This window comes from Oncorhynchus clarkii, chromosome 26, assembly GCF_045791955.1.
Source record: "Oncorhynchus clarkii lewisi isolate Uvic-CL-2024 chromosome 26, UVic_Ocla_1.0, whole genome shotgun sequence".
Classification (NCBI taxonomy): Eukaryota; Metazoa; Chordata; class Actinopteri; order Salmoniformes; family Salmonidae; genus Oncorhynchus; species Oncorhynchus clarkii.
Window position 1 is genome coordinate 29,935,934 of NC_092172.1, and position 24,682 is coordinate 29,960,615.

At 42.9% G+C, this 24,682-nt stretch overlaps 2 protein-coding genes across 2 annotated transcripts in view; one reads left to right on the plus strand and one right to left on the minus strand.

Moving 5' to 3' along the window:
- Window positions 1-21,478, plus strand: part of LOC139385092 (FERM domain-containing protein 5-like) — a 126,171-nt gene extending 104,693 nt beyond the window's left edge. Inside the window, exons 3-14 of the mRNA XM_071130143.1 lie at window positions 1,168-1,210; window positions 1,373-1,451; window positions 5,656-5,753; window positions 7,227-7,350; window positions 8,280-8,367; window positions 9,142-9,230; window positions 9,482-9,545; window positions 10,238-10,329; window positions 11,941-12,015; window positions 12,123-12,191; window positions 12,798-12,904; window positions 16,766-21,478. Coding sequence (XP_070986244.1) covers window positions 1,168-1,210; window positions 1,373-1,451; window positions 5,656-5,753; window positions 7,227-7,350; window positions 8,280-8,367; window positions 9,142-9,230; window positions 9,482-9,545; window positions 10,238-10,329; window positions 11,941-12,015; window positions 12,123-12,191; window positions 12,798-12,904; window positions 16,766-17,358 — 1,521 coding nt within the window. The 3' untranslated portion in view covers window positions 17,359-21,478. The remainder of the gene's footprint in view (window positions 1-1,167; window positions 1,211-1,372; window positions 1,452-5,655; window positions 5,754-7,226; window positions 7,351-8,279; window positions 8,368-9,141; window positions 9,231-9,481; window positions 9,546-10,237; window positions 10,330-11,940; window positions 12,016-12,122; window positions 12,192-12,797; window positions 12,905-16,765) is intronic.
- LOC139385091 (alpha-protein kinase 3-like) overlaps window positions 1-24,682 on the minus strand; it is a 370,338-nt gene that overhangs the window by 133,344 nt on the left and 212,312 nt on the right. The window lies entirely within an intron of this gene.

Below are 24,682 nucleotides of genomic sequence, written 5' to 3' on the forward strand. Positions count from 1 at the left end.
CCATCATTGGCCAGTACAGATAATTAAGTAAAACCACAACTCCAAATCCCTGTCTCCATCCATGGATAATTTAGGAAAGGGCCCATTTTAGCTAGCTAGCCACCGGAGGACAACAACATGAGCTGCAACAATTCAAGTTATTTCTGTCTATGACGTATTGCTCTCGTGATGTGATTGGAGTGAAGCCAAATCCAAACTGGCTTCCCTTGACACATTTTTTTGGTGCACCAGGATCATTCACAGTTGAGCTCCCTCAGTTTATTTCAATGCTGAGTGGTTATTATTTTATATTTTTTTATGAATGGAGGCCAAATGCTTACTCTTTTTGACCAGACAGCATCAAATAGATGGCCTACACACACAGAGACAGGGGGGGGGGGGGGGGGGGGGGGGGGCGCTGTTTTGCTCACTCGGATCCATTTAAAAATATATATATTTATCAATATTTTGGGGAAGCCTGGCACCTCTTTGCGTGCATGAATACACACCACTGCTGCCTTCCTCAGTCAGAGTCAGAGTACTTAACCCAGTCTGTATTCACTGTCAGTCTCTTCTATACACCTTTCAGATTGGCAGGTAGTTAGAGCAGTGTTTCAGGATTTGATAGAAGGACTGTAGTGAGGGTATATGAGGCTTTGACAGACACAACTCTGTCAATATCTCACCAATATCTCACCAGAGATATTTTGTTCTCCTCCGAATGGTTATGAGCTGACAGACAACAAGCGTTTCTCTGAGTGTCCTTCCTCTAAAGCACTTTCCTTGCTTTCATCTCTATAAGAGTCACTGGGTAAGAGAGAGAGGGGGGATGTGAAGGAGAGAGAGAGAGAGAGAGAGAGAGAGAGAGAGAGAGGAGGATGAGTAGAGAGAGAGAGAGAGAGAGAGGAGGATGAGTAGAGAGAGAGAGAGAGAGGAGGATGAGTAGAGAGAGAGAGAGAATATAAACATCAGTGAGGTAGAGAGAACACAGCGTTAGGATGCTCAGTGGAGTTCTGTTCTAAAATGCCCTCCAGCTCTAGACAACAAGTCAGAATGCACAACTACAGAGCAATCAGACCACGTAGTCTGTCACTAATGTCTAGAGTAGAGGCAGAGGGATAGCAGTCAGGTATTTAGCGCCTAGAAAACACAGTTTTTGACTGCTTTGTTTTTATTTATGTATTTCAGCACTGGTTGGGGTTTACAAAATGTATTGCCAAACAAATGAAATGTAAGTACATGAATGCATGACCATGTATAACTATTGAACTATGCATGATGATATTCAGTTCCAAATTTGATTGGGTGATTAAATCGTTGGCAGTTACTACTAGTTAGGTCACAGTAACTACTAGAAAAAGCCTCTGTTCTAACATGTGACCTCTCCCCCCAGCCCAGCCTCCATTCACCATGTGTTTACGTGTCAAGTTTTACCCTCCTGACCCGGCTGCCCTGAAAGAGGAAATCACAAGGTAAGAGACTAGAGACAGTCTGACAGGCAGAATGGAGTGGGCTTATAATAGAGGAGACTAGGGTGCCAGCCATGCACTGCAGTCAACCCAACTCGGAGGGAGGGAGGGAGGGAGGGAGGGAGGGAGGGATAGATGGTAGGAAAAGAGAGTGTGGATTTTGCCTACAGTGGGTGCAATAGATTGAAATAATTGGTTTGGTCCAAATGGTCTAAATTACATTAGATTCTTCCAACTGTGGGCAATCACTCTCTTTCATCTGATTGAAACTTCTCATGTTGATGCTGAATTTTACACACATCTAGAGTATCAGTGGTAGACTACAGACATGAAGGAGTGAGCACAAGCTGATTTTAGGGGTATCAAAACCCTACAGTGAATCCGTTTGTAGGAGGAATTAGACCAGATAACTCTTTCTTTAAGCTGCATTGTCAGGTCACCCTGCCTGCACAATGTGGTACTCTATCTCTGACAATCAAACTACGGTGTAGAGGAGGAAAGAGGGAGGAGGAAAGAGGGAGGAGGAAGGAGGGAGGAGGAGGGAAGAGGAAGGCAGAACAACTGCCTTCCTCACACCTCACCTAGTTAGTCTGTGTCCAAATGGCATCCTATTCCCTATGTAGTGCACTAAGACCAGAGCCTGGTCAAACGTAGTGCACTATATAGGGAATAGCCAATAGGGTGTGTCATGACTGTCCTGACCCGGTCAGGTTACAGGAGACCACAACCCTACAGATTATCTCTCAACCCCAACAGAGGAGGAGAGATCTAGGGATCTGAAGATGTGGGGGGTTTTATGACCCCTCACGCCCCTGGTAAATCTCAGGCCAAAGACAAATTCCTTTGTCCTGTTACTATGGAGAACCAGCCTCAGAACATTAAACATGAGATAAAGGGACTTTGGAAAAATGGTTTCCGTCAGCCACAATGGTGGTCATGACGATAGATGGAATATGAAAATGTATGTCATTTTTGTTTTGTTATTAAAGGTTAATAGATGAAGTTATTACGAAAACATTGTAATGTGAAGAGTTTTCCTAGTAGATGTTTGATGTTTATACATAGTACGTTGCATGGAAAATATCCAAATCAAAGAGAATGTTTTGGGGAAGATGAAATGTTAAGTTAGTTGTCTAAAATTGGATTTTAATCAAATCATTAACTTGGTACGCCCAGAGAATTGCCCTAAAGGCCGTTACGCCCACTTCTGACCCAAGGGTATAAAACCTGTGAGTATAGAATTTACGTCAAGACTACGTGACCCCAGCTGCAGCAAGGTCTAAAAAGTCAACGAACCCAGAACGCAACGCAAGTTTGAGGACAAGAAATCCTTTTCTACCCAAGCTACAAATGAGTAGCTATGTCTAAGCGGGTGAATTCAAATCGAACCACCTAGCCTCCATCTCCCACCGAATCGTGGTATCTAAAGGATTTCATTTCTATGCTGTGAGCTCTGAGCTACAGAGCTGTATGTCCTCAGAAGACCCATTCCAGAGCAAAGGGTGAGGGAACAGACTCCTAAGCCAAAAAGGACACTGACATCGGGAGGACCCTCAGAGAGGTGTGCCAGAGTAGTGCGTCATCGAACAGCTGAAGGCCTACGCAGAGAATCCTCTGAGATCATCCCCACGTAATTACATCATTATATTCTGACCCATAAGAGCGGCAGTTTGGGGCAAGGCTAGGGTTAGAATAGCAAAGCTGACAAATTCACCCACTGTATATTTCTCTTGTGTACTTTCTTTTTTCTCTCTCTATTGAAATCCCCATTGTGGGTAACACACGCCATAGTGTGTTGGGCCGTTATACTAAGTTCTAATCAATGGCCTATGATGTGTTTTGTCTATGTGTAACTTTTATCATCATTTTAGCTTTTTAGTAAATACATTTTCAACTAAGATTGGTGTGGTAGGAACTCATTGGTGAGACCCGGGTCCGTGCAGATTCACGGACTATACGACGTTCAGAACGAGATTGTAGAGGTAACTGGTTAATTAGCGGCTGTTGTAAAATCCATATTCTGATATTCTTTGAGTTAATTTGGGAAATAGAAACTCGATAAAAACTAGTTTTCTCATGGTGCCCTAGGTTAATGAGTTAATCAATGCTTGATTCAGTTAATCACGCAATTAGAAACTTTAATAATTCGATGAACAACAGTCGTCACATTAACTAATACAACGTCACGACAGGTGTCATCATACAATCTAGCCCCTTTCACTTTCCACTGCTTCCCATTGTCTCATATCCCCAGTCAGAGCTAGGAAGGGAGAGAACCACTTCCCAATCCTCCACCATCTGGTGACGCTGCCAGCAGCACCTTCTGTAAAGACTAGACACACACACACTCACTCACATAGACACACACACACACACACACACACACACACACACACACACACACACACACACACACACACACACACACTTATGACATGTTGCTGTATGATTACTAATGGTATTTATTGCGTTACTGCTCAAATCAAATCAAATCTGCTCTTAGAGAAGATAAGCCACTGGTGTGTGAAATTAACGCTGGGTAAGATATTCTGAAATGTGCGTTTTCTTGGGCTGCAGTCTGAGGCAACTTGATCTCACATGAAACTTTCACATGAATTGCAAGAGCCTGAATAACAATCACATTCTCAACCAGAAGACTGAAGGAGGACTCTCCATGGATCACAGCTAAACTGATCTGTAAACCCAAAACCACATATCTTGTGTGCTGGCCAAGTAACAGTCTGTCACAGAAGACTACAATTAAACCAGTAGATCACAAGGAGTTAATTATAACACAAATCATAAATAAATCACAGATGATATGTGAAATCATAAAGGACAGATCCAGGGTGAAAGATAATCATCACATATCCACTCAGATCCATTCAGATCATAAGTCATCCTCCTCTTCTGTTTGAATAGGAGGATGTTACTGCAGTGTAGGAGGTAAGGATGTGGTTAACAGAGCAAGTTCTGAATGAGACTAGACAGGGTTATTTATTAATGATGGGGAGATGGGAACTAAAAGCCTGGTGTGAATCCAAAATGGCCCTCTATTCTCTATAAAGTGCACTACTTTTGGTCAGAGCCCTGGTCAAAAGTAATCCACTAGTTAGGGGATACGGTGCCATTTGGGACACAGACTGATTTTCCATATATTTATAAGCTAGAGGGTATAGTATGTTGCACCAGGCGAAGTCAGCAGCACTCTGCAGGGAGGAGAAGATGTGAAGGCAGAGTATAGAGTTGTGACTTATCTGACTTTACGTGTTCAGGTCTCAGGCAAGGTTAGGCTACTCATCACGCAAACAAGCTTGGGTCACAGAATTAAACCTCTATTGCATTACTTATTCCTTTCATCTCCTAGTGGGGCAAAGGTCCTATGTTGCATAGAGACACTATATTGCTTATGCTGCTAACCTGGTAAACCTGCTGAATGCTGATATTCCTGCACCAAAACATCCCTGACAATGGCTCTTTTCCTCTCATGTTTTAACACACCTGGACACATGGAGTTGCCTGTCGACAGTTTTATCTATTGTGCCGGTTACTTTCCAGCAGGATTCTAACCTATTTGACATTGAATTGGAGAGGAAGCCTTCTCCGCGTGAAGTTGTTTTGTCATCCTGTGTAGAACGACCCAGTAGCAACCAGGGGACTGTTTGTTTGACTCAAACTAGTAGAAGTGGCAAAGTTATTTCATCATCCTGCTTTCTAGAAGCAGTGAAAGTGAGAGAATTCTTCACTATCTCCTCAAACTGAGAGGTAAAAGGTTCCAGTTAAGAGAAGGGCCAGATAAGGTGAAGTCCCCTCTGTGTTGGGCGATGGAAGTGGCTGTGCTTTAGCTGGGTATGGAATGGTCTCCTGGGCCCTGTAGGCTAGAGGCAGGAAGGAGCAGAGACAGACTCAGAGAGACACACCATTACTCGCCTCAGGCCTTCCTTTACCAAACACTGTCTATCTCAAACACTCTCCTCTACAAACCCTTTCCAAACAACCAACAAACGAACAAAGAGTTAAGTGAAGAACATCGTCTGGGAATTTAAGATCAGGGCTCTCTTGGGCCGTCTGTATGACCCACTCATCCCTTTAAATGGAGCTACAAATGAAATGAAAGAAATGAGAAACAAATCATTTAGGTTCAGTACATCTCTTTGCTTGTTTGGAGTGGACCAAAAAACACACTGTTTCTGATGTTCCTTTGCAGATATCTAGTCTTCCTACAGATCAAGAGAGATCTGTACCATGGTCGTCTCCTGTGTAAGACGTCGGATGCTGCCATGTTGGCTGCCTACATACTACAAGGTAAATGGACCACAGCAGTCCCATGTATTTCTTACCTATTTTTTTAATTTAACCTTTATTTAACTAGGCAAGTCAGTTAAGAACAAATTCTTATTTACATTGACGGCCTACCAAAAGGCAAAAGGCCTCTTGCGGGGACGGGGGCCTGGGATATTTTTTTATGTTTAAATACAATATAAATATAGGACAAAACACACATCACAACACTGCATAAAGAGAAATCTAAGGCAACAACATAGCAAGGCAGCAACTCATATGACAACACAGCATGGTAGCAACACAACATAACAACATGGTAACAACACAACATGGTAGCAGCACAAAACATGGTACAAACATTATTGGGCACGGTCAACGGCACAAAGGTCAAGAAGTTAGAGACAACAATACATCACACAAAGCAGCCACAACTGTCAGTAAGAGTGTCCATGATTGAGTCTTTGAATGAAGAAATTTAGATAAAACTGTCCAGTTTGAGTGTTTGTTGCAGCTAGTTCCAGTCGCTAGCTGCAGTGAACTGAAAGGACGAGCGTCCTAGGGATGTGTGTCCTTTGGAGACCTTTAACAGAATGTGACTGGCAGAACCGGTGTTGTATGTGGAGGATGAGGGCTGCAGTAGATATCTCAGATAGGGGGGAGTGAGGCCTAAGAGGGTTTTATAAAGGTGTTTGTTATAAGACTTCATGGAAAAATACCACTGTCACCTACTGTTTTCATTGTGATGTGAGTGTGTGAGTTGAGGTAGTGTGGTGGAGGTATAGGTCTAGAGCTCAGGCTGTAGCCTCCAGCACTGTGGCAGCATCCTCATTGGCATTCAGGCAGCTGATTTAAGGCTTAGCTCTCCCGCTCCCCTGCCACACAGAGACAAGGCCGCTATTGTCTGATTGTCTGGGCCTGGCTCTTACAGAATCTCAGGGCTGGATGAAAGAACAGCAGTAGAACAGCCTGGTTAACCTATAGCAGAGATATAGAAGATAAGCTCTGACAGTATGTACCATGACTACAATACATGTGGTTTATAACAGCCAGGTTAACCTATAGCAGAGATATAGAAGAGAAGCTCTGACGGCATGTACCATGACAACAATACATGTGGTTTATAACAGCCAGGTTAACCTATAGCAGAGATTTAGAAGAGAAGCTCTGACGGCATGTACCATGACTACAATAGATGTGGTTTATAACAGCCAGGTTAACCTATAGCAGAGATATAGAAGAGAAGCTCTGACGGCATGTACCATGACTACAATAGATGTGGTTTATAACAGCCAGGTTAACCTATAGCAGAGATATAGAAGAGAAGCTCTGACGGCATGTACCATGACTACAATAGATGTGGTTTATAACAGCCAGGTCACTATGCTTTATGTCATATGGGTTACATAGGTCTTCCCAGTAATGTATTTGTGTGTGTTGCAGACATCACAGGTAAAGTTGTTTCTGTTGTCTCCTGTGTTCTCCATCCTCCCCCAGCTGAGGTTGGTGACTATGATCCTGGAAAGCATCCTGAGGGCTACAGCTCTAAGTTCCAGTTCTTCCCTAAACACTCAGAGAAGCTGGAGAGACGCATCTCTGACATCCACAAGACAGAACTAATGTAAGGTGACACCTGTCAAACACCTCATTGTGATTTAATTTGACACATAGTTCACTCAGTCTCTGTCTGTAGTCTCCATGTACACCTGAATCTGAACATAGACATCATCCCACTAGCCTCCTCCTCTCTCTCTCTCTCTCTCTCTCTCTCTCTCTCTCTCTCTCTCTCTCTCTCTCTCTCTCTCTCTCTCTCTCTCTCTCTCTCTCTCTCTCTCTCTACCAGGTGATTATGATATTTGACATAGCGCTTGTAATTGAATAGTGTCATCATCAGCATGATGATTGTGGACCTAACTTGATACAATATCATCATATCTCTCCTAGATAGAATGTTACAGTCATGATGAAAATAGATATGTTGATGAGATACATTATGCATGACCCTAGCTTAGCCGTAGATATGCAATTTCATATCCACATCATATGCTGAATATACAATATTTTCCTAGCTGCTATTTGTCCAACTCTTCCTGCTTATGGATAGTGGATGAAGGGACCGCAGTGACCTTAAGAGTGTGTGTGTGTGTGCGTGTGTGTGCGTGTGTGTGTGTGTGTGTGTGTGTGTGTGTGTGTGTGTGTTCGCGTGCGCGTGTATTTCTCAGTACTGTACTGCTGTGTCATTAGTTTGTGGCAACCTGGGACAACTCTGCCAGTCAGCTGAACATCACATCACCCTCAAGAGGCTCTCTCTCTCTCTCTCCGCTCCCCCTTCACAGTATATGCAGTATCCATATATACAGACTCTACTACTGTAGACCACCTATTGGATCTTACCTCTGCTGCCCTCTAGTGTTGGTCTCTCTTATCTTTCACTCTCTGAAATGAATTAAAGGAAATTCACTTTACAAATCATTAGCTTACCGCTGGAAGCTTTTCCATCCATCATCACACAGCCCACAGTAATCTGTCTGTTGTGTCCTCATCTCCCAGAGGACAGACTCCAGAAGAGTCCGAGCTGAACTTCCTGCAGAAGGCCCAGGAGCTGGAGACGTATGGTGTGGACCCTCACCCCTGCAAGGTACAAACACCTTGATAAGAGAAGGGTCCATTATAGCTCTGCACTGGCAGAGTCCTTTTAGCTCTCTATTGATTCCAGTACAGCCTGAACCTCGTTTAATACAATATGGTTTTTTTTATATTCTGTTTGTGAGGCCAGTTGTACATTACATACAGATGTCGGATCTTAATTTGACACCTTTCGTCGCAGGAGGAAAATAATCCTGCAACAGGAGGATTTGAATAATGAATAAATATTTCAAATCTCCGCCAGGGGACAGCTGGAAGCGGTGTTTGTATACAACACAGTACCTTACCTACAGGGTACCTTATGTAGGCTACGTGCCGGCTACAGCGTGTCTTGTGTGGATTATAATAAATGGACACAGCCTGCGATTGAACTAAATTTTGACAGTTCATTCATAAGCTTAGGATATAGTTGACCATTGTACTGTATGTTGTAGCCTAGTGGAGACCAATATCTATATTGTGTTGTTAAGCTATATAAAATGGTGGTTGTTGATGTGTATGGTTGCATTTCAAATACATTTTGGTACATTTGAATGTTGCAGTAATAGGACCTAGACCTAGCGTTTGAGCGAGTGAGAAAATAATTTTTATAGCATGCCCTGATCCCATTGACTCAACTGCTATTTTTCAGGGACTCACAAGGCTCATTTGAATTTCCTGATGTAGCAGGAAAATTCTCTGCGACAAAAGAGTGATCAAGTTAAGATCCGACATCTGTACAACAACATACACCGTGTATTCAATACTTGTGTTGTGTCTGTGTCAGGATGTGTCAGGGAACCCTGCCTTCCTGGCCTTCACTCCGTTTGGCTTCACTGTCCTGCAGGGGAACAGGAGAGTCCATTTCCTCAAGTGGTGAGTAATAATATGGTTAGCATAGTCATAACTTTTGTCAAATGTGCGACATTTGGCTTGCCTGTCATTAGCAATTGTTCTATTTAACCTGGCAGTCCAGAATCCCACAGTCTCAGACCTAAACCTATTTGTCCCTCCTCCTGACGAGAAAACAGAGCTGTTCTAATCTGCCAGTTGGTCACAATGAATATTTCAACACTTCTCACTGTTCTGTTCGGTTTTGACTGGTCTTGTCTTGTCTTGGTGGGTAGGGACGAGGTGACAAAGCTGAAGTTTGAGGCAAAGACATTCCATATATATGCAAATCAGAAAGAGGTGGGTTCCATGACATGCATTATTAAAATGGTTTTCTTTCTGCTCTGGAATTACACAGTGAAATTCATGTAGATAAACCTGTTTTATGCATTGGAAATGGCCTTTGGGGAGAAGGTGTAATTTAGCCGTAATAGAGAAGTTAATGACTTAACTGGAAATAAGATGTGGGTCCATTGTTGATAGATAAATATGTACTCATTGTTGTCTCGTTCATAGAAATAGAATGAATAGAAGTGGTGTCTCCATTCAAGTCAATGATTGCTTAATTGTTGGACTGGCAGCCATTTTGTGTGTACCCATGCCAGAAAGTAAAAGCAGGAAGTGTACCCTTCAATCTGTGCTGTGATTTGAGTCAACACAACTGGCATTACAAAACGTGTATTCCATTGCATGAGCCACATCAGTTAGCATAATTTGAATGAACATTCTGTATTACCATGGCAATCCAGCCTCAGTTTATAGAACATTCCAAAATACCATTGTAAATTATTGCATCACAATACCAGGAAGCCATTGCAAGTGTACCCATGAGTTTACCAGTCAAATGCCAGGGTAAGAGCTTCCAAACCCGTTTTATTCATTCTATTTCTATGGTTTTGGTAGCCAAGTCAGAAGATATGAAATACAAGATGTGCATACTCTGTCATACTCAGATGTGCATACGCATACCTACATGTGTATACTCACTGCAGGACAAGAAGATCATCTTGACATATTTTGCACCTACACCTGAGGCCTGTAAACACCTGTGGAAGTGTGGAGTTGAGAATCAGGCTTTCTACAAGTGAGTTACACTGACTATCAGTAATTTAATCCATCAATCAATCAATATATGATACAATGTACACTACCGGTCACAAGTGTTAGAACTCCTACTCATTCAATGTTTTTTCTTTTTTTTAACTATTTTCTACACTGTAGAATAATAGTGAAAACACCAAAACTATGAAATAACACATCATGTAGTAACCAAAAAAGTTTTCAACAAATCAAAATATATTTTATATTTGAGATTCTTCAAAATGACAGCTTTGCACACTCTTGGCATTCTCTCAACCAGCTTCATGAGGTAGTCACCTGGAATGCATTTCAATTAGCAGGTGTGCCTTCATAAAAGTTCATTTGTAAAATATCTTTCCTTCTTAATGCGTTTGAGCCAATCAGTTGTGTTGTGACAAGGTAGGGGGGTATATAGAAGATAGCCCTATTTGGTAAAAGACCAAGTCCATATTATGGCAAGAACAGCTCAAATAAGCAAAGAGAAACAACAGTCCATCATTACTTTAAGACATGAATGTCAGTCAATACGGAACATTTCAAGAACTTTGAACGTTTCTTCAAGTGCAGTCGCAAAAACCATCAAGCGCTATGATGAAACTGGCTCTCATGAGGACTGACACAGGAATGGAAGACCCTGAGTTACCTCTGCTGCAGAGGATAAGTTACCAGCCTCAGAAATTGCAGCCCAAATAAATGCTTCACAGAGTTCAAGTAACAGACACATCTCACAGCCTTCATGGTCAAATTGCTGCAAATAATCCAATAATAAGAAGAGACTTGCTTGGGCAAAGAAACACGAGCAATGGACATTAGCGCGGTGGAAATGTGTCCTTTGGAGTCCAAATTGGATATTTTTGGTTCCAACTGCCGTGTCTGTGGGTGAACGGATGATCTCCGCATGTGTATTTGCCACCGTAAAGCATGGAGGAGGAGGAGTTATTGTGTGCGGGTGCTTTGCTGGGGACACTGTCAGTGATTTATTTAGAATTCAAGGCACACTTAACCAGCATGGCTACCACAGCATTCTGCAGCGACACGCCATCCCATCTGGTTTGTGCTTAGTGGGACTATCATTTGTTTTTCAACAGGACAATGACCCAACACACCTCCAGGCTGTGTAAGGGCTATTTTACAAAGGAGAGCTGAGAGCTGATGAAGTGCTGCATCGGGTGACCTGGCCTTCACAATCCCCCAACCTCAAACAAATTGAGATAGTTTGGGATGAGTCGGACCGTAGAGTGAAGGAAAAGCAGCCAGCAAGTAAGTGCCCATCATATGTGGGAACTCCTTCAAGACTGTTGGAAAAGCATTCCAGGTGAAGCTGGTTCAGAGAATGCCAAGAGTGTGCAAAGCTGCCATCAAGGCAAAGAGTGGCTACTTTGAAGAATCTCAAATATAAAATATATTTATATTTGTTTAACACTTTTTTGGTTACTACATGATTCCATATGTCTTATTTCATAGTTTTGATGTCATCGCTATAATGTAGAAAATAGTAAAAAATAAAGTAAACCCTTGAATGAATAGGTGTTCTAAAACTTTTGACCGGTAGTGTATGTGCTATTATTACAATGTTATTATATTGCTAAATCTCTTTGTCTCTGTTCAATCACAGGTTGGACAAGTCCAGCCAGGTCAGAACGGTGTCCAGCAGTAATCTGTTCTTCAAAGGAAGTAGATTCAGATACAGGTAAATACATGTACTGGCTATAAGTAACGTTTTGAGGATCCTTCAGTTCAGTTTTTGGTGATAATGCACGGTTGAGTGTTATGTTTTGCCTCTGTCTTGGCTCTCAGTGGCAGGGTTGCTAAGGAAGTGATGGAGCAAAGTGCCAAAATAAAACGGGAACCTCCAGAGATTCACAGGTGAGCCTTGGTGCTTTTGATGTCTGAGTTACACAATGGCAGTTAGTTTGATGTCTGAGTTACACCATGGCTGTGTTTAGACAGGGAGCCCAATTCTGATCTTTTTTCCACTCATTGGTCTTTTGACCAATCACATTAGATCTTTTTTCAGATCTGATCTGAATGGTCAAAAGACCAATTATTGAAAACAATATCAGATTTGGGCTACCCATGGCACTTCATTTGAGCATGTTGCTTACAATTCTAGATGGTGTAATTCCCACATGGCCCACATACTGAATATACAATATATGTTACTGGACTGTGAGTCCCTTTGGATAAAACTGTCAGCTGAATTACCTCCACTATATATCATCCTATCTAGAACCTAAAAGGGCTCTTCAGCTGTCCCCATAGGAGAACTCTTTCAATAACTATTTGTTTCCAGATAGAACCCTTTTCGGTTTCATGTAGAACCCTTTCCACAGAGGGTTCTACCTTTAACCAAAAATGGTTCTACCTGGAATCAATAAGGGTTCTCCTATGGGGACAGCAGAAGAACCCTTTTGTAACCCTTTTTTCTAAGAGCATATGCCTGTAACCCCAACATGTAACACGTTTCCACAGGGCTGGTCTGGTACCCAGTAGGAGCTGTCCTTCCATCACCCACGGCCCAAGGCTGACCAGTGTCCCCCGACAAAGACGGAGAGCTGTACACATCTCCATCATGGAGGGTAAAACACACACTGGCCCCTCTCCACACACATCAGTTACAATAATTTACAGTAGACATAGATAGGGCTGGATTAAGTCTACTCATGTGTGTAACAAAACGTTATAGCACACAGATGGCTGGTTTGCCAGACCCAGATAAAGCCTACTCCTGGACTGAAAAGTATGCTCGATGAATAATCTCCATTGAAAGTGCATTTTAGTCCATTAGTAAACTGGTCCCAGATTGCATCTGCACCGCTAGCCGAGCTACTTTAAACCCTACATTTTCTTTAGAAGTGCCTTACAAAGCAGCTTGGCTGCCATAAGATTTAAACGTGTCTGAGGTCTATGCTGCTATGGTACTTCACTGCTTTAGTGTCTGAATGGTGCCTCTTACAGTGCCTCTATTCTGGGGGCTTTTAACACAGGCACACACACACACACAGGCACACACACACACACACACACACACACACACACCAAAGACTGCACCAATGATCTATTCTCCTTTGTCATTCTTGCAATTCTCTCAAGAGTTGCTGTGACTAAGATATTATTGTGGCAGGAGAAAGTCACCTTGCTGGTTTGTAAAGAACATTCACAGTCCCTTTTACAGTATAAACAGGAACGTGAAGTAGCAACTTACCTACATGATGTCGGTTGCATTGTATTGTACAATGACAGGTCCTGATATTGAACCCTGTCCAAACCTTTCCTGTTCTTCATTGGAATCTACAGTGGTAATAATACCCAGCCTAAAAATAGCCCTCCTGTCAGGGCCTCTCCATGTATGTCACTATGGAGCATATGGTTAGAAGGGTATCCGTTTTAGGGGGTGGGGGGGTAAGATAACCAAACTGCAATTGGGCCACATTCCTGTTCTCAGGATGCTGCCAGTAAATCTCCCAGCCTGCCTCACTGACAGAGACAGTGGTGTAGTGTAGCCAGCCATCGCCAGTCACAAGGACAAAGGGAAAGGGGACAACAGCAGACAGGGAACAAGGGACAAAAGTAGAGAGGACAGACACAGGGGAAGAGTAGGGTGGTAGGATGGTGGTAGGGCAGTTGTAGGACGTTAGATGGGCAGTTGTAGGACAGTGGTAGGACGTTAGTAGGGCAGTTGTAGGACAGTGGTAACTTGGATGTCGGTAGAGTGCGCTTATTCACTCCTTCAACAGCCACCATGGTGAAATGCCTGATCCGGATCGAGACCAAGGTGAATGTGCATCTGTGCATGATCAACCACTGCTACCGTGATATGAAGGTCCGCGTCCTCCAGCTGGGACCCAGACTCATGGGCAAGGTTCTGGGGGCCATACCCATCTTCCCTGCCCTCCCTAGGGCACCCTCAGCCTCCGGGTTTGGGTCCGCAGAGGCCTCCAGGGCTTCGTCCAGGCTGAGCGTAACACCTCCTGGTTATGGCTCCAACAGGCCAGGTAGCTCCTCCGAAGGTAAAGGACCTCATCATCATGGCACAGGATCCAGAATCCCTTACTAAACCATCCAGGGTTACACTTACACATCTTAAAGAGCAAGTACATCATCATGGCACAGATTCCTCCATCTAGTGTTACAGATCTTAGTAACATTGCTTTGAAACAGCTTTGGAAGCCATGACCCTGGAGTCTGGGGTAACACAAGAAGCCTTCGAGGAACCTCTTCCTTCTCAGATTCCCTGTTTCCATTAGAGATGGAACGATGGCATGCGGCTAGACGGAAGTATTTGTTTTGGGTCTGGTGTTGTGCGAAATGTTGTCTTGAGTAAATGTTATGGCCGACGGCTTTGATTCTGAGTTGATTTGGTTTAAGGTCATGTTAGTAGTGTTGTAGAGTGACATCAGTGGCTGCATTGCATGTCTGTTGTGTAGCGTAGTGGAGCATTTGGAGAGGATTGGTTGGGGTATTCCAGGTATTCATGGGTTGCACGTTTCATCACAATATTTTAATTAATAATAATATTAATTTTCACAAAGTCTGCTGCCTCAGTGACTTTAGATATTTTTGTCAGATGTTACTATGGAATACTGAAGTATAATTACAAGCATTTCATACGTGTCAAAGGCTTTTATTGACAATTACATGAAGTTGATGCAAAGAGTCAATATTTGCAGTGTTGACCCTTCTTTTTCAAGACCTCTGTAATCCGCCCTGACATGCTGTCAATTAACTTCTGGGCCACATCCTGACTAATGGCAGCCCATTCTTGCATAATCAATGCTTGGAGTTTGTCAGAATTTGTGGATTTTTGTTTGTCCACCCGCCTCTTGAGGATTGACCACAAGTTCTCAATGGGATCAAGGTCTGGGGAGTTTCCTGGCCATGGACCCAAAATATTGATGTTTTGATCCCCAAGCCACTTAGTTATCACTTTTGTCTTATGGCAAGGTGCTCCATCATGCTGGAAAATGCATTGTTTGTCACCAAACTGTTCCTGGATGGTTGGGAGAAGTTGCTCTCAGAGGATGTGTTGGTACCATTCTTTATTCGTGGCTGTGTTCTAGGCAGAATTGTGAGTGAGCCCACTCCCTTGGCTGAGAAGCAACCCCACACATGAATGGTCTCATGATGATGAATGGTCTCATGATGCTTTACTGTTGGCATGACACAGGACAGATGGTAGCACTCATCTTGTCTTCTCCGGACAAGCTTTTTTCCGGATGCCCCACACAATCGGAAAGGGGATTCATCAGAGAAAATGACTTTACCCCAGTCCTCAGCAGTCCAATCCCTGTACCTTTTGTAGAATATCAGTCTGTCCCTGACGTTTTTCCTGGAGAGAAGTGGCTTCTTTGCTGCCCTTCTTGACACCAGGCCATCCTCCAAAAGTCTTCGCCTCACTGTGTGTGCAGATGCACTCACACCTGCCTGCTGCCATTCCTGAGCAAGCTGAATCAACTTTAGGAGACGTTCTTGGTGCTTGCTGGACTTTCTTGGGCGCTCTGAAGCCTTCTTCACAACAATTGAACTGCTCTCCTTGAAGATCTTGATGATCCGATAAATGGTTGATTTAGATGCAATCTTACTGGCAGCAATATCCTTGCCTGTGAAGCCCTTTTTGTGCAAAGCAATTACGACGGCATGTGTTTCCTTGCAGGTAACCATGGTTGACAGAGGAAGAACAATGATTCCAAGCACCACCCTCCAGTCTGTTATTCAAACTCAATCAGCATGAGAGTGATCTCCAAGCTTGTCCTCGTCAACACTCACACCTGTGTTAACAAGAGAATCACTGACATGATGTCAGCTGGTCCTTTTGTGGCCGGGCTGAAATGCAGTGGAAATGTTTTTGGGGGATTCAGTTCATTTGAATGGCAAAGAGGGACTTTACAATTAATTGCAATTCATCTGATCACTCTTCATAACATTCTGGAGTATATGCAAATTGCCATCATACAAACTGAGGCAGCAGACTTTGTGAAAATTAATGTGTCATTCTCAAAACTTTTGGCCACGACTGTAGTATAGCGTTAGCTAGCTAGCTAAGATTGAGTGGACACCAGATTTTAGCTAGCTACCGTTAGCATTGCTAGCTTTTTTTGACGAACTTAGCTAGCTAATGACAACATTGCCATGTCTAAAGTGATAATGATAATGCTAGAAAAGTTGTTTCCTACTAAACATTTGACTACTTTAGCAATATCATCGTATTTCCAGGCAGTATAGTGTAATTTAGACTAAACAGTCGTTAGCCTCCGTCCAGAATGACTGGGTTTATCAGGATTTTAGGGCACCAATGTGTAGTTTTGTTTCATGGTACACTGATATGTGTTATGTGGGTTCACTAGTTGTGCAATAGGAGTTGTTGCTCATTGTTTTTATGATGGGATACTTTTTCACAGCTCTGAGTTTGATGTTTCTTCTACTATCTCTATCTCTCTCAGGCCTGGAGTCCCTACGAGACTCCGCCCACTCCACACCCGTGCGTTCCGTCTCCCACGGCGACTCCTTCATGCCGCGACACCGTCACCACACAACAGATGCCGGCGAGGGCGGGTCATCCCAGCGGGTCATCTCTGACGAGGCCTACTGCCCCTTGGACAGTGTGCTGCCCACCCCCACGGCTGAACACAGCCTAGAGCTAGCTGTGGCACGCCACCCTAATGGAGCCCCCTGCAGCATCGAAGAGGAGGAGTCGGAGGCCGGGACTCCTGAGGGACAGGTGGCTGAGTTTGGCCCCGACGGCAGAGTGCTTCGGCTGGGTCGGACCAGGAAGTCTCTCCCTAACAACGAGGTGCAGGAGCTACATAAGTTCATCCTGAGTGTGCTGCGTATGTTCCTGGTGACCATGGGACTGCTGTTTGCCCTGCTCTCCCTCCTCATCATGCTGACTGAGTCTGACCTGGACATCGCCTTCCTCCGGGACATACGCAAGACGCCTGAGTTCCAGCAGTTCCACTTTGAGTATTTCTGCCCTCTCAGACGGTGGGTTGCCTGCAAGTTCCGCTGGATGGGAGGCTTCCTTATAGACAAATGAGAAAGACTGAGCGATGGAGTGAATGAAAAAGAGGCCTCCTCTGAGAGGACATATGTGGAGGGAGGATAGGAGGAAGTAAAGGAAGGCTGTAGACAGGAATGGAGGGCTGCTCCATCTGAATGGGAATTAACCTTCAATCTTCTCCAACAAGTCACTTCCTGTTACAAGCCAAGGACCGCCCCCTTCGCTGACCCTCTTCCTTTTTCTAATCATCAGACTGAATGGAGGACATTTTCTGAGCTCATGTTTTACTTTGGAAATTCAGGTCATTTCAAGGTACTTTATTTTTTACTAAGAGACAAGGCAACAGAGTTATAAAACAACATAAAATGAGACATCTGAGGTCTGTTATAGGCCTGGGAGGAAACACATATTATTCAACCAACAGAACAGTTGCCTTTATTTTCTATTACTTCATATGAACATCAGTTGTAAGAGAGAAAAAAACGGTATAATAATAAGATGGATACAAATATATTAGATGGACATTGATATAAATGTGAAGTGTTGAGTTGTGTACTGTTTGAGCTGAGAAAGGATGAGAGAGAGAGATAAAAAACCATGCCTTTTACTCATTTGGGGTCAACATCTAAAACATCCATGATAATCATTCTAATGCTGCTGAAACTTTCATTTGGGCTGCTATTGGAGGAGAAACATTTCTACTGGCAGGAGTACTGAAGTCTGGAGTCTGACAAAGAAACAAAGATATGATATTCAATAGAAGATGTAAAAAGGTACGTTTTTGAATGTACAGTACCATTCAAAAGTTTGGACACACCTACTCATTCCAGTGTTTTTCTTTATTTTTACTATTTTCTACATTGTAGAATAATAGTGAAGAATAGCACAACTATGAAATAACACATATGGAATCATGTAGTAACGAAAACAGTGTTAAACAAATAAAAATATATTTTACATTCTTCAAAGTAGCCACCCTTTGCAGAATGAAGAAAAAGCAGCCAACAAGTGCTCAGCATATGTAGGAACTCCTGTTGGAAAAGCATTCCAGGTGAAGCTGGTTGAGAGAATGCCAAGAGTGTGCAAAGCTGTCATCAATGCAAAGGGTGGCTACTTTGAAGAATCTAAAATCTAAAATATATTTTGATTTGTAAAACACTTTTTTGGTTACTGCATGTGTTATTTCATAGTTTTGATGTCTTCACTATTATTCTACAATGTAGACAATAGTAAAAATAAAGAAAAACCCTTGAATGAGTACGTATGCCCAAACTTTTGACTGGTACTGTACATGCACACTGAGTATAACAAACATTAGGAACAGTCTCAATTCACCGGGACATGAACTCAACAAGGTGTTGAAAGCGTTCCACAAGGATGCTGGCCCATGTTGACTCCAATGTTTCCCACAGTCAAGTTAGCTGGATGTCCTTTGGGTGGTGGACCATTCTTGATACACACGGGGAACTGTTGAGCATGAAAAACCCAGCAGCGTTGCAGTTCTTGACACAAACTGGTGTGCCTGGCACCTTCTACCATACCCCATTCAAAGGCACTTAAATATTTTGTCTTGTCCATTCATCCTCTGAATGGCACACATACACAATCCATGCCTCAATTGTCTCAAGGCTTAAAAATCCTTCAATAACCTGTCTCCTCCCCTTCATCTACACTGATTGAAGTGAATTTAACAAGTGACATCTGGTGAGTCTATGTCATTGAAAGAGTAGGTGTTCTTAATGTTTTGTACACTCAGTGTACTATACTGTCTTATAAGAAAGTTGAAGAATATCTGTGTCCTAAACTTGGATTATAGTTTGTTTGTTAGTTAAACATCATTACAAATTGGCATGGAACAATCAAGAGACAGTCATACAGTACATCAAAACTATAAACCAAATGAATGGAATTGTTGTATTTTCTGATTTCAAATGGCATCAGATAGAATACTGTTACCAATTATTTTAATCAATGTATAAAAACTAGTAAACATGTTTTTTAAAGAAACTTTCAAAAAAGATCAATCAAACTAGATGCAATGGTGTTCTTTGTTATTATCATGTGACCTGGAAAGTACAGTAGGGGGTAGAACACAGTGGTCAACCTCTTGAAAACACTGACTAGATGTGCAATACTATAATGATAAAACTATGAGTATTTTAAGGTTGGATATGGTACATTTTAGTTTATTAAATGTGCACTTTGAAATGAATAATTCTGGTTATTTTCCAAAGGTATAAGAAAATGAAAATGCCTGCTGTGAACATGCCTAGGTGAAAAATACATTTCAACTTGTAGTTGTGCTAATGCATTGGGTTATTTTAAAATGCTGAATATATTGAAGTCCTGCTGAATTATTTTGTACAGAGTAGAGTCTCCTTATATTTAGAGTTTTCCTTGTATAACCTATTTTAACTGAACTAATGTTATTTTGTATCATTGACAATGATACTGTTTTAGTGCAGTGATTCAGATGAGGACTAGAATTAAAAGAAAAGTAGGTAGAGATTCAGGGACGGTTTCCCGGACCCATATTAAGCCTACACCTGAGCTATGGCATCCTTAATGGTGCATCTCCATTCAAAGTGCTTTGTAGTCTAGGAATCGGTTTAATCTGGGCCAGGGAACGTTTTTGTCAGGTTTACCTCCAAATCCACCTAAGGGAGCCTCTCATTTTCACACTGTCTTTACATGTCTACCAAAGATACCTCTCTGCAGCCTCAGTGGTACTTCACATGAGAGCTAGAGTTCCTGAGGAGGGTTTGGGAGAGGGTTGACTAGTGAAGAGCTGCAGAACAGGACAATGATAATCACTGCAAGCTTCTATTGAATTGTTCTTAGCCGGCACTCTGTCTGTTGGCTTAGAATAAATAAGTTGAGAGGGGGAATAGCATCGACTTAGGGTTGAAAAATTCTGGAAAATGTCCCCAAATTACCATGCTTTCCAGGAATCCCAATTGGAAGATTACTGGAAACCGGAGGGAATAAGCAGAAAATCTGGAATCCTCGTACCAGGAATTCTGGAATTTTGGGAAATTGACCAGAAATTTTGCAACCCTCCATAGACTCAAGATAAAAGTATCTTTCTACATCATCATTTGGTTTTGCATCAGTACAATCCTATCAGACATATGTATATTGTTTTCATGTTATAATCCCTCAGTAGACTAGTGTATGGTGGGTTTAATAAATAATATAGATTTATGAATTAATGTGGTCTGCTATGCAGCAATATTAAGATAAGTGGTTGGTCCCTGATTGGTGTATTAGATTAAAGTGATTGATTTTGTTTGAAGTTGTGGAAGGCCAGTCAAGGCAGAATATTTCGATTTTTATACCTCAGATCGCAACTTTGAATTTCAGTTCAATGTGTATGACAAACAATACAACCTTATTTGAGCAATAATGAACACATTTGAAAATAATTCAATGTTGAAATCAATGTGGGCAGCTACAGACAGAAAAAGTAAGTGATGTTTTTCGGTTTGTTTTGATGTGTTCTCCTGTCTTTCCATATAGGATCACTGGATATTCAAGTGACATGTTTTTCATGATTAGCCTACCTACCGTTATACTGGTGAACCTAGCTTCTTAATGCATGGGATGAGATGATGATGAGAAGATGGTGTAGCAGTAACATGCATGCAGTGTTGATTGCAATGGGTGCGTTCCAGGTTGTTGCAGTCATGCTGCACATCTCAAAAGATCGCTATAAATCAATAGCAATATCATATCAGTGTGGTTCCGGAGATGTGCAAACATGTCTCCAGGGGTCGCATTCACTAGAAAACAAACTGAAGAAACAAACAGGGAGGGACAACCTTAACTTAATTGTTTCGTTGCAAGACATTTTCCTACGGTGTGTGCACTAATGAATACTAGCGACCCAGGTGGTAAGATCTGACAATCTGAGCAGTGTGACTGCAATGAAGACGACCTGGATGACTCCAGTGTTAGGAACACCCAGACAGCCTCTGCAATGTCCTTCTGTTAGCTCCCTTACTGTCTCATGGCCATGCATATGGATCGGTCTCTGTAAGCATGTCTTCTACATTTCTGTTGTTACTCCCAATCAAGACTGAATATTTTTTTATCACAGAATGAAGACTGGTGTATTCGATGATTAATTTATCAATAAATATAATTTATTCTTAAATGTGTCCTTCACCTCGTGAGTCTTACTCATACCATCTCAACCATTGTAACGCTTATTTTCTAACAGTATAAAATACTACACAATATTTGTTATTTCTGATGGTTCCTTGTAAATCTTACCGTATGCTTCCCACTCTAAACAGTTCGCACATACAGTACCATTCAAAAGTTTGGACACACCCTACTCATTCAAGGGATTTTCTTTATTTTTACTATTTTCTACATTGTAGAATAATAGTGAAGGCATCAAAACTATGAAATAACACATATGGAATAATGTAGTACCAAATAAAAATATAATTTAGATTCTTCAAAGTAACCATCCTTTGCCTTGGTGACAGCTTTGCACACTCTTGGTATTCTCTCAACCAGCTTCATGATGCTTTTCCAACAGTCTTGAAGGAGTTCCCACATATACTGAGAACGTGTTGGCTGCTTTCCCTTCACTCTACGGTCCAACTCATCCCAAACCATCTCAATTGGGTTTGAGGTCGGGTGATTGTGGAGTGCAGGTCATCCGATGCAGCACTCCATCACTCTCATTGGTCAAATAGCCCTTACACAGCCTGGAGGTGTTTTTTGTGTCATTGTCCTGTTGAAAAACAAATTATAGTCCCACTAAGCGCAAACCAGATGGGATGGCGTATCACTGCAGAATGCTGTGGTAGCCATGCTGGTTAAGTGTGCCTTGAATTCTAAATAAAATCGCAGACAGTGTTACCAGCAAAGCACTCCCACACCATAACACCTCCTCCTCCATGCTTCACTATGGGAACCACACATGCAGAGATCATCCGTTCGCCTACTCTGCGTCTCACAAAGACAGCGGTTGGAACCAAAAATCTCAAATTTGGACTCATCAGACCAAAGGACAGATTTCCACCAGTCTAATATCCATTGCTCATGTTTTGCTTTTTCTTGTTATTGGTGTCTTTTAGTAGTGTTTTCTTTGCAGCAATTCAACCATGAAGGCCTGATTCACACAGTCTCCTCTGAACAGTTGATGTTGAGATGTGTCTGTTACTTGAACTCTGTGAAGCATTTCTGTGGGCTGCAATCTGAGGTGCAGTTAACTCTCATTAACTTATACTCTGCAACAGAGGTAACTCTCTGTCTTCCTTTCCTGTGGCAGTCCTCATGAGAGCCAGTTTCATCATAGTGCTTGATGGTTTTGGCAACTGCACTTGAAGAAACGTTAAAAGTTCTTGACATTTTATGGATCGACTGACATTCATGTCTTAAAGAAATAATTTACTGTTGTTTCTCGTTGCTTATTTGATCTGTTCTTGACAGAATATGGACTTGGTCTTTTACCAAATAGGGCTATCTTCTGTTTATCACCCCAACCTTGTCACAACACAACTGATTGGCTCAAACGCATTAAGGAAAGAAATTCTACAAATGAACTTTTTAAGAAGGCACACCTGTTAATTGAAATGCATTCATGAAGCTGGTTGAGAGAATGCCAAGAGTGTGCAAAGCTGTCATCAAGCGGTCATGTATTGTCATATTATGTCTTGTTCCTGTTCTTTCTCTTCACTTCGTCTCCCTCTGCTGGTCGTATTAGGTTACCTTCTCTTCCTCTCCTTCTCCCAGCTGTTCCTCATCTTCTCTAAACTACCTCGTTCACCCTTTTCCCACCTGTTCCTTTTTCCCTCTGATTAGGTCTCTATTTCTCTCTCTGTTCCTGCTTCTGTCTTTGTCAGATTCTCGTTTGAGTTTCTCATGCCAGAACCAAACTATCGTCTTGTTTGCTTCACCCTTGTCCCGTCCTGTCGGAATCTGCCTGTTCATCTGATGCTACGTGTGATCAGGTACCTCTGTCCTCTACGACCCGCGCCTACCCAGAGAGACCAGCAGTCTGTCGCCGCTAACCCAGCTATTCTCCTCTGCTGCTAAGAAGGGGACTCTAACCCAGCTATTCTCCTCTGCTGCTAGAAGGGGGACTCTTCTGTAAATATCAGAAGGACTTTATGATTCATTTATCGCCCTCTCTGCGGGTTGTCTATTTTGCCATTATATACATCTGAAGAGGATCTATGTCTTCCCTGTGTTTTGACATTAAAGGACTCTGTTTTTGTTAAACCGCTTTTGGGTCCTCACTCACGTGCATAACAGAAGAATCTGACCAAGAATGGACCCAGCGACTTCGGATCCTCTCCACTCAGCCGTCGAGATCCAGGGAGCGATGCTAGGCAGACACGAGCAGGAATTGTCTGCTGCTCGACATGCCGTTGAGACCCTGGCCGCCCAAGTCTCCGACCTCACAGAACAGATTCACCATCTCCGCCTCGATCCACCGGCCACTTCCAGGGCTTTCGAATCTCCGGAGCCCAGAATCAATAACCCGCCGTGTTACTCTGGGGAGCCCACTGAATGCCGCTCGTTCCTCACCCAGTGTGATATTGTGTTTTCTCTCCAGCCCAACACTTACTCCAGGAGCACAGCTCGTATCGCCTACGTCATATCTCTCCATACTGGACGGGCTCGTGAGTGGGGCACGGCAATCTGGGAGGCGAGGGCTGAGTGTACTAACCAGTATCAGGACTTTAAGGAGGAGATGATACGGGTTTTTGATCGTTCTGTTTTTGGGGAGGAAGCTTCCAGGGTACTGTCTTCCCTATGTCAAGGTAATCGATCCATAACAGATTACTCTATTGAGTTTCGCACTCTTGCTGCCTCCAGTGACTGGAACGAGCCGGCTTTGCTCGCTCGTTTTCTGGAGGGTCTCCGCGCGGAGGTAAAGGATGAGATTCTCTCCCGGGAGGTTCCTTCCAGCGTGGATTCCTTGATTGAACTCGCTATTCGCATAGAGCGACGGGTTGATCTTCGTCACCGAGCTCGTGGAAAGGAGCTCGCGTTCTCCGTTGCCCCCCTCTCCGCATCACTACCATCTTCCTCCGCCGGCTCGGGTGCTGAGCCTATGCAGCTGGGGGGTATCCGCATCTCGACTAAGGAGAGGGAACGGAGAATCACCAACCGCCTCTGTCTCTATTGCGGTTCCGCTGGTCATTTTGTCACTTCATGTCCAGTAAAAGCCAGAGCTCATCAGTAAGCGGAGGGCTACTGGTGAGCGCTACTACTCTGGTCTCTCCTTCAAGATCCTGCACTACCTTGTCGGTCCATCTACGCTGGACCGGTTCGTCAGCTTCCTGCAGTGCCTTGATAGACTCTGGGGCGGAGGGCTGTTTTATGGACGAGACCT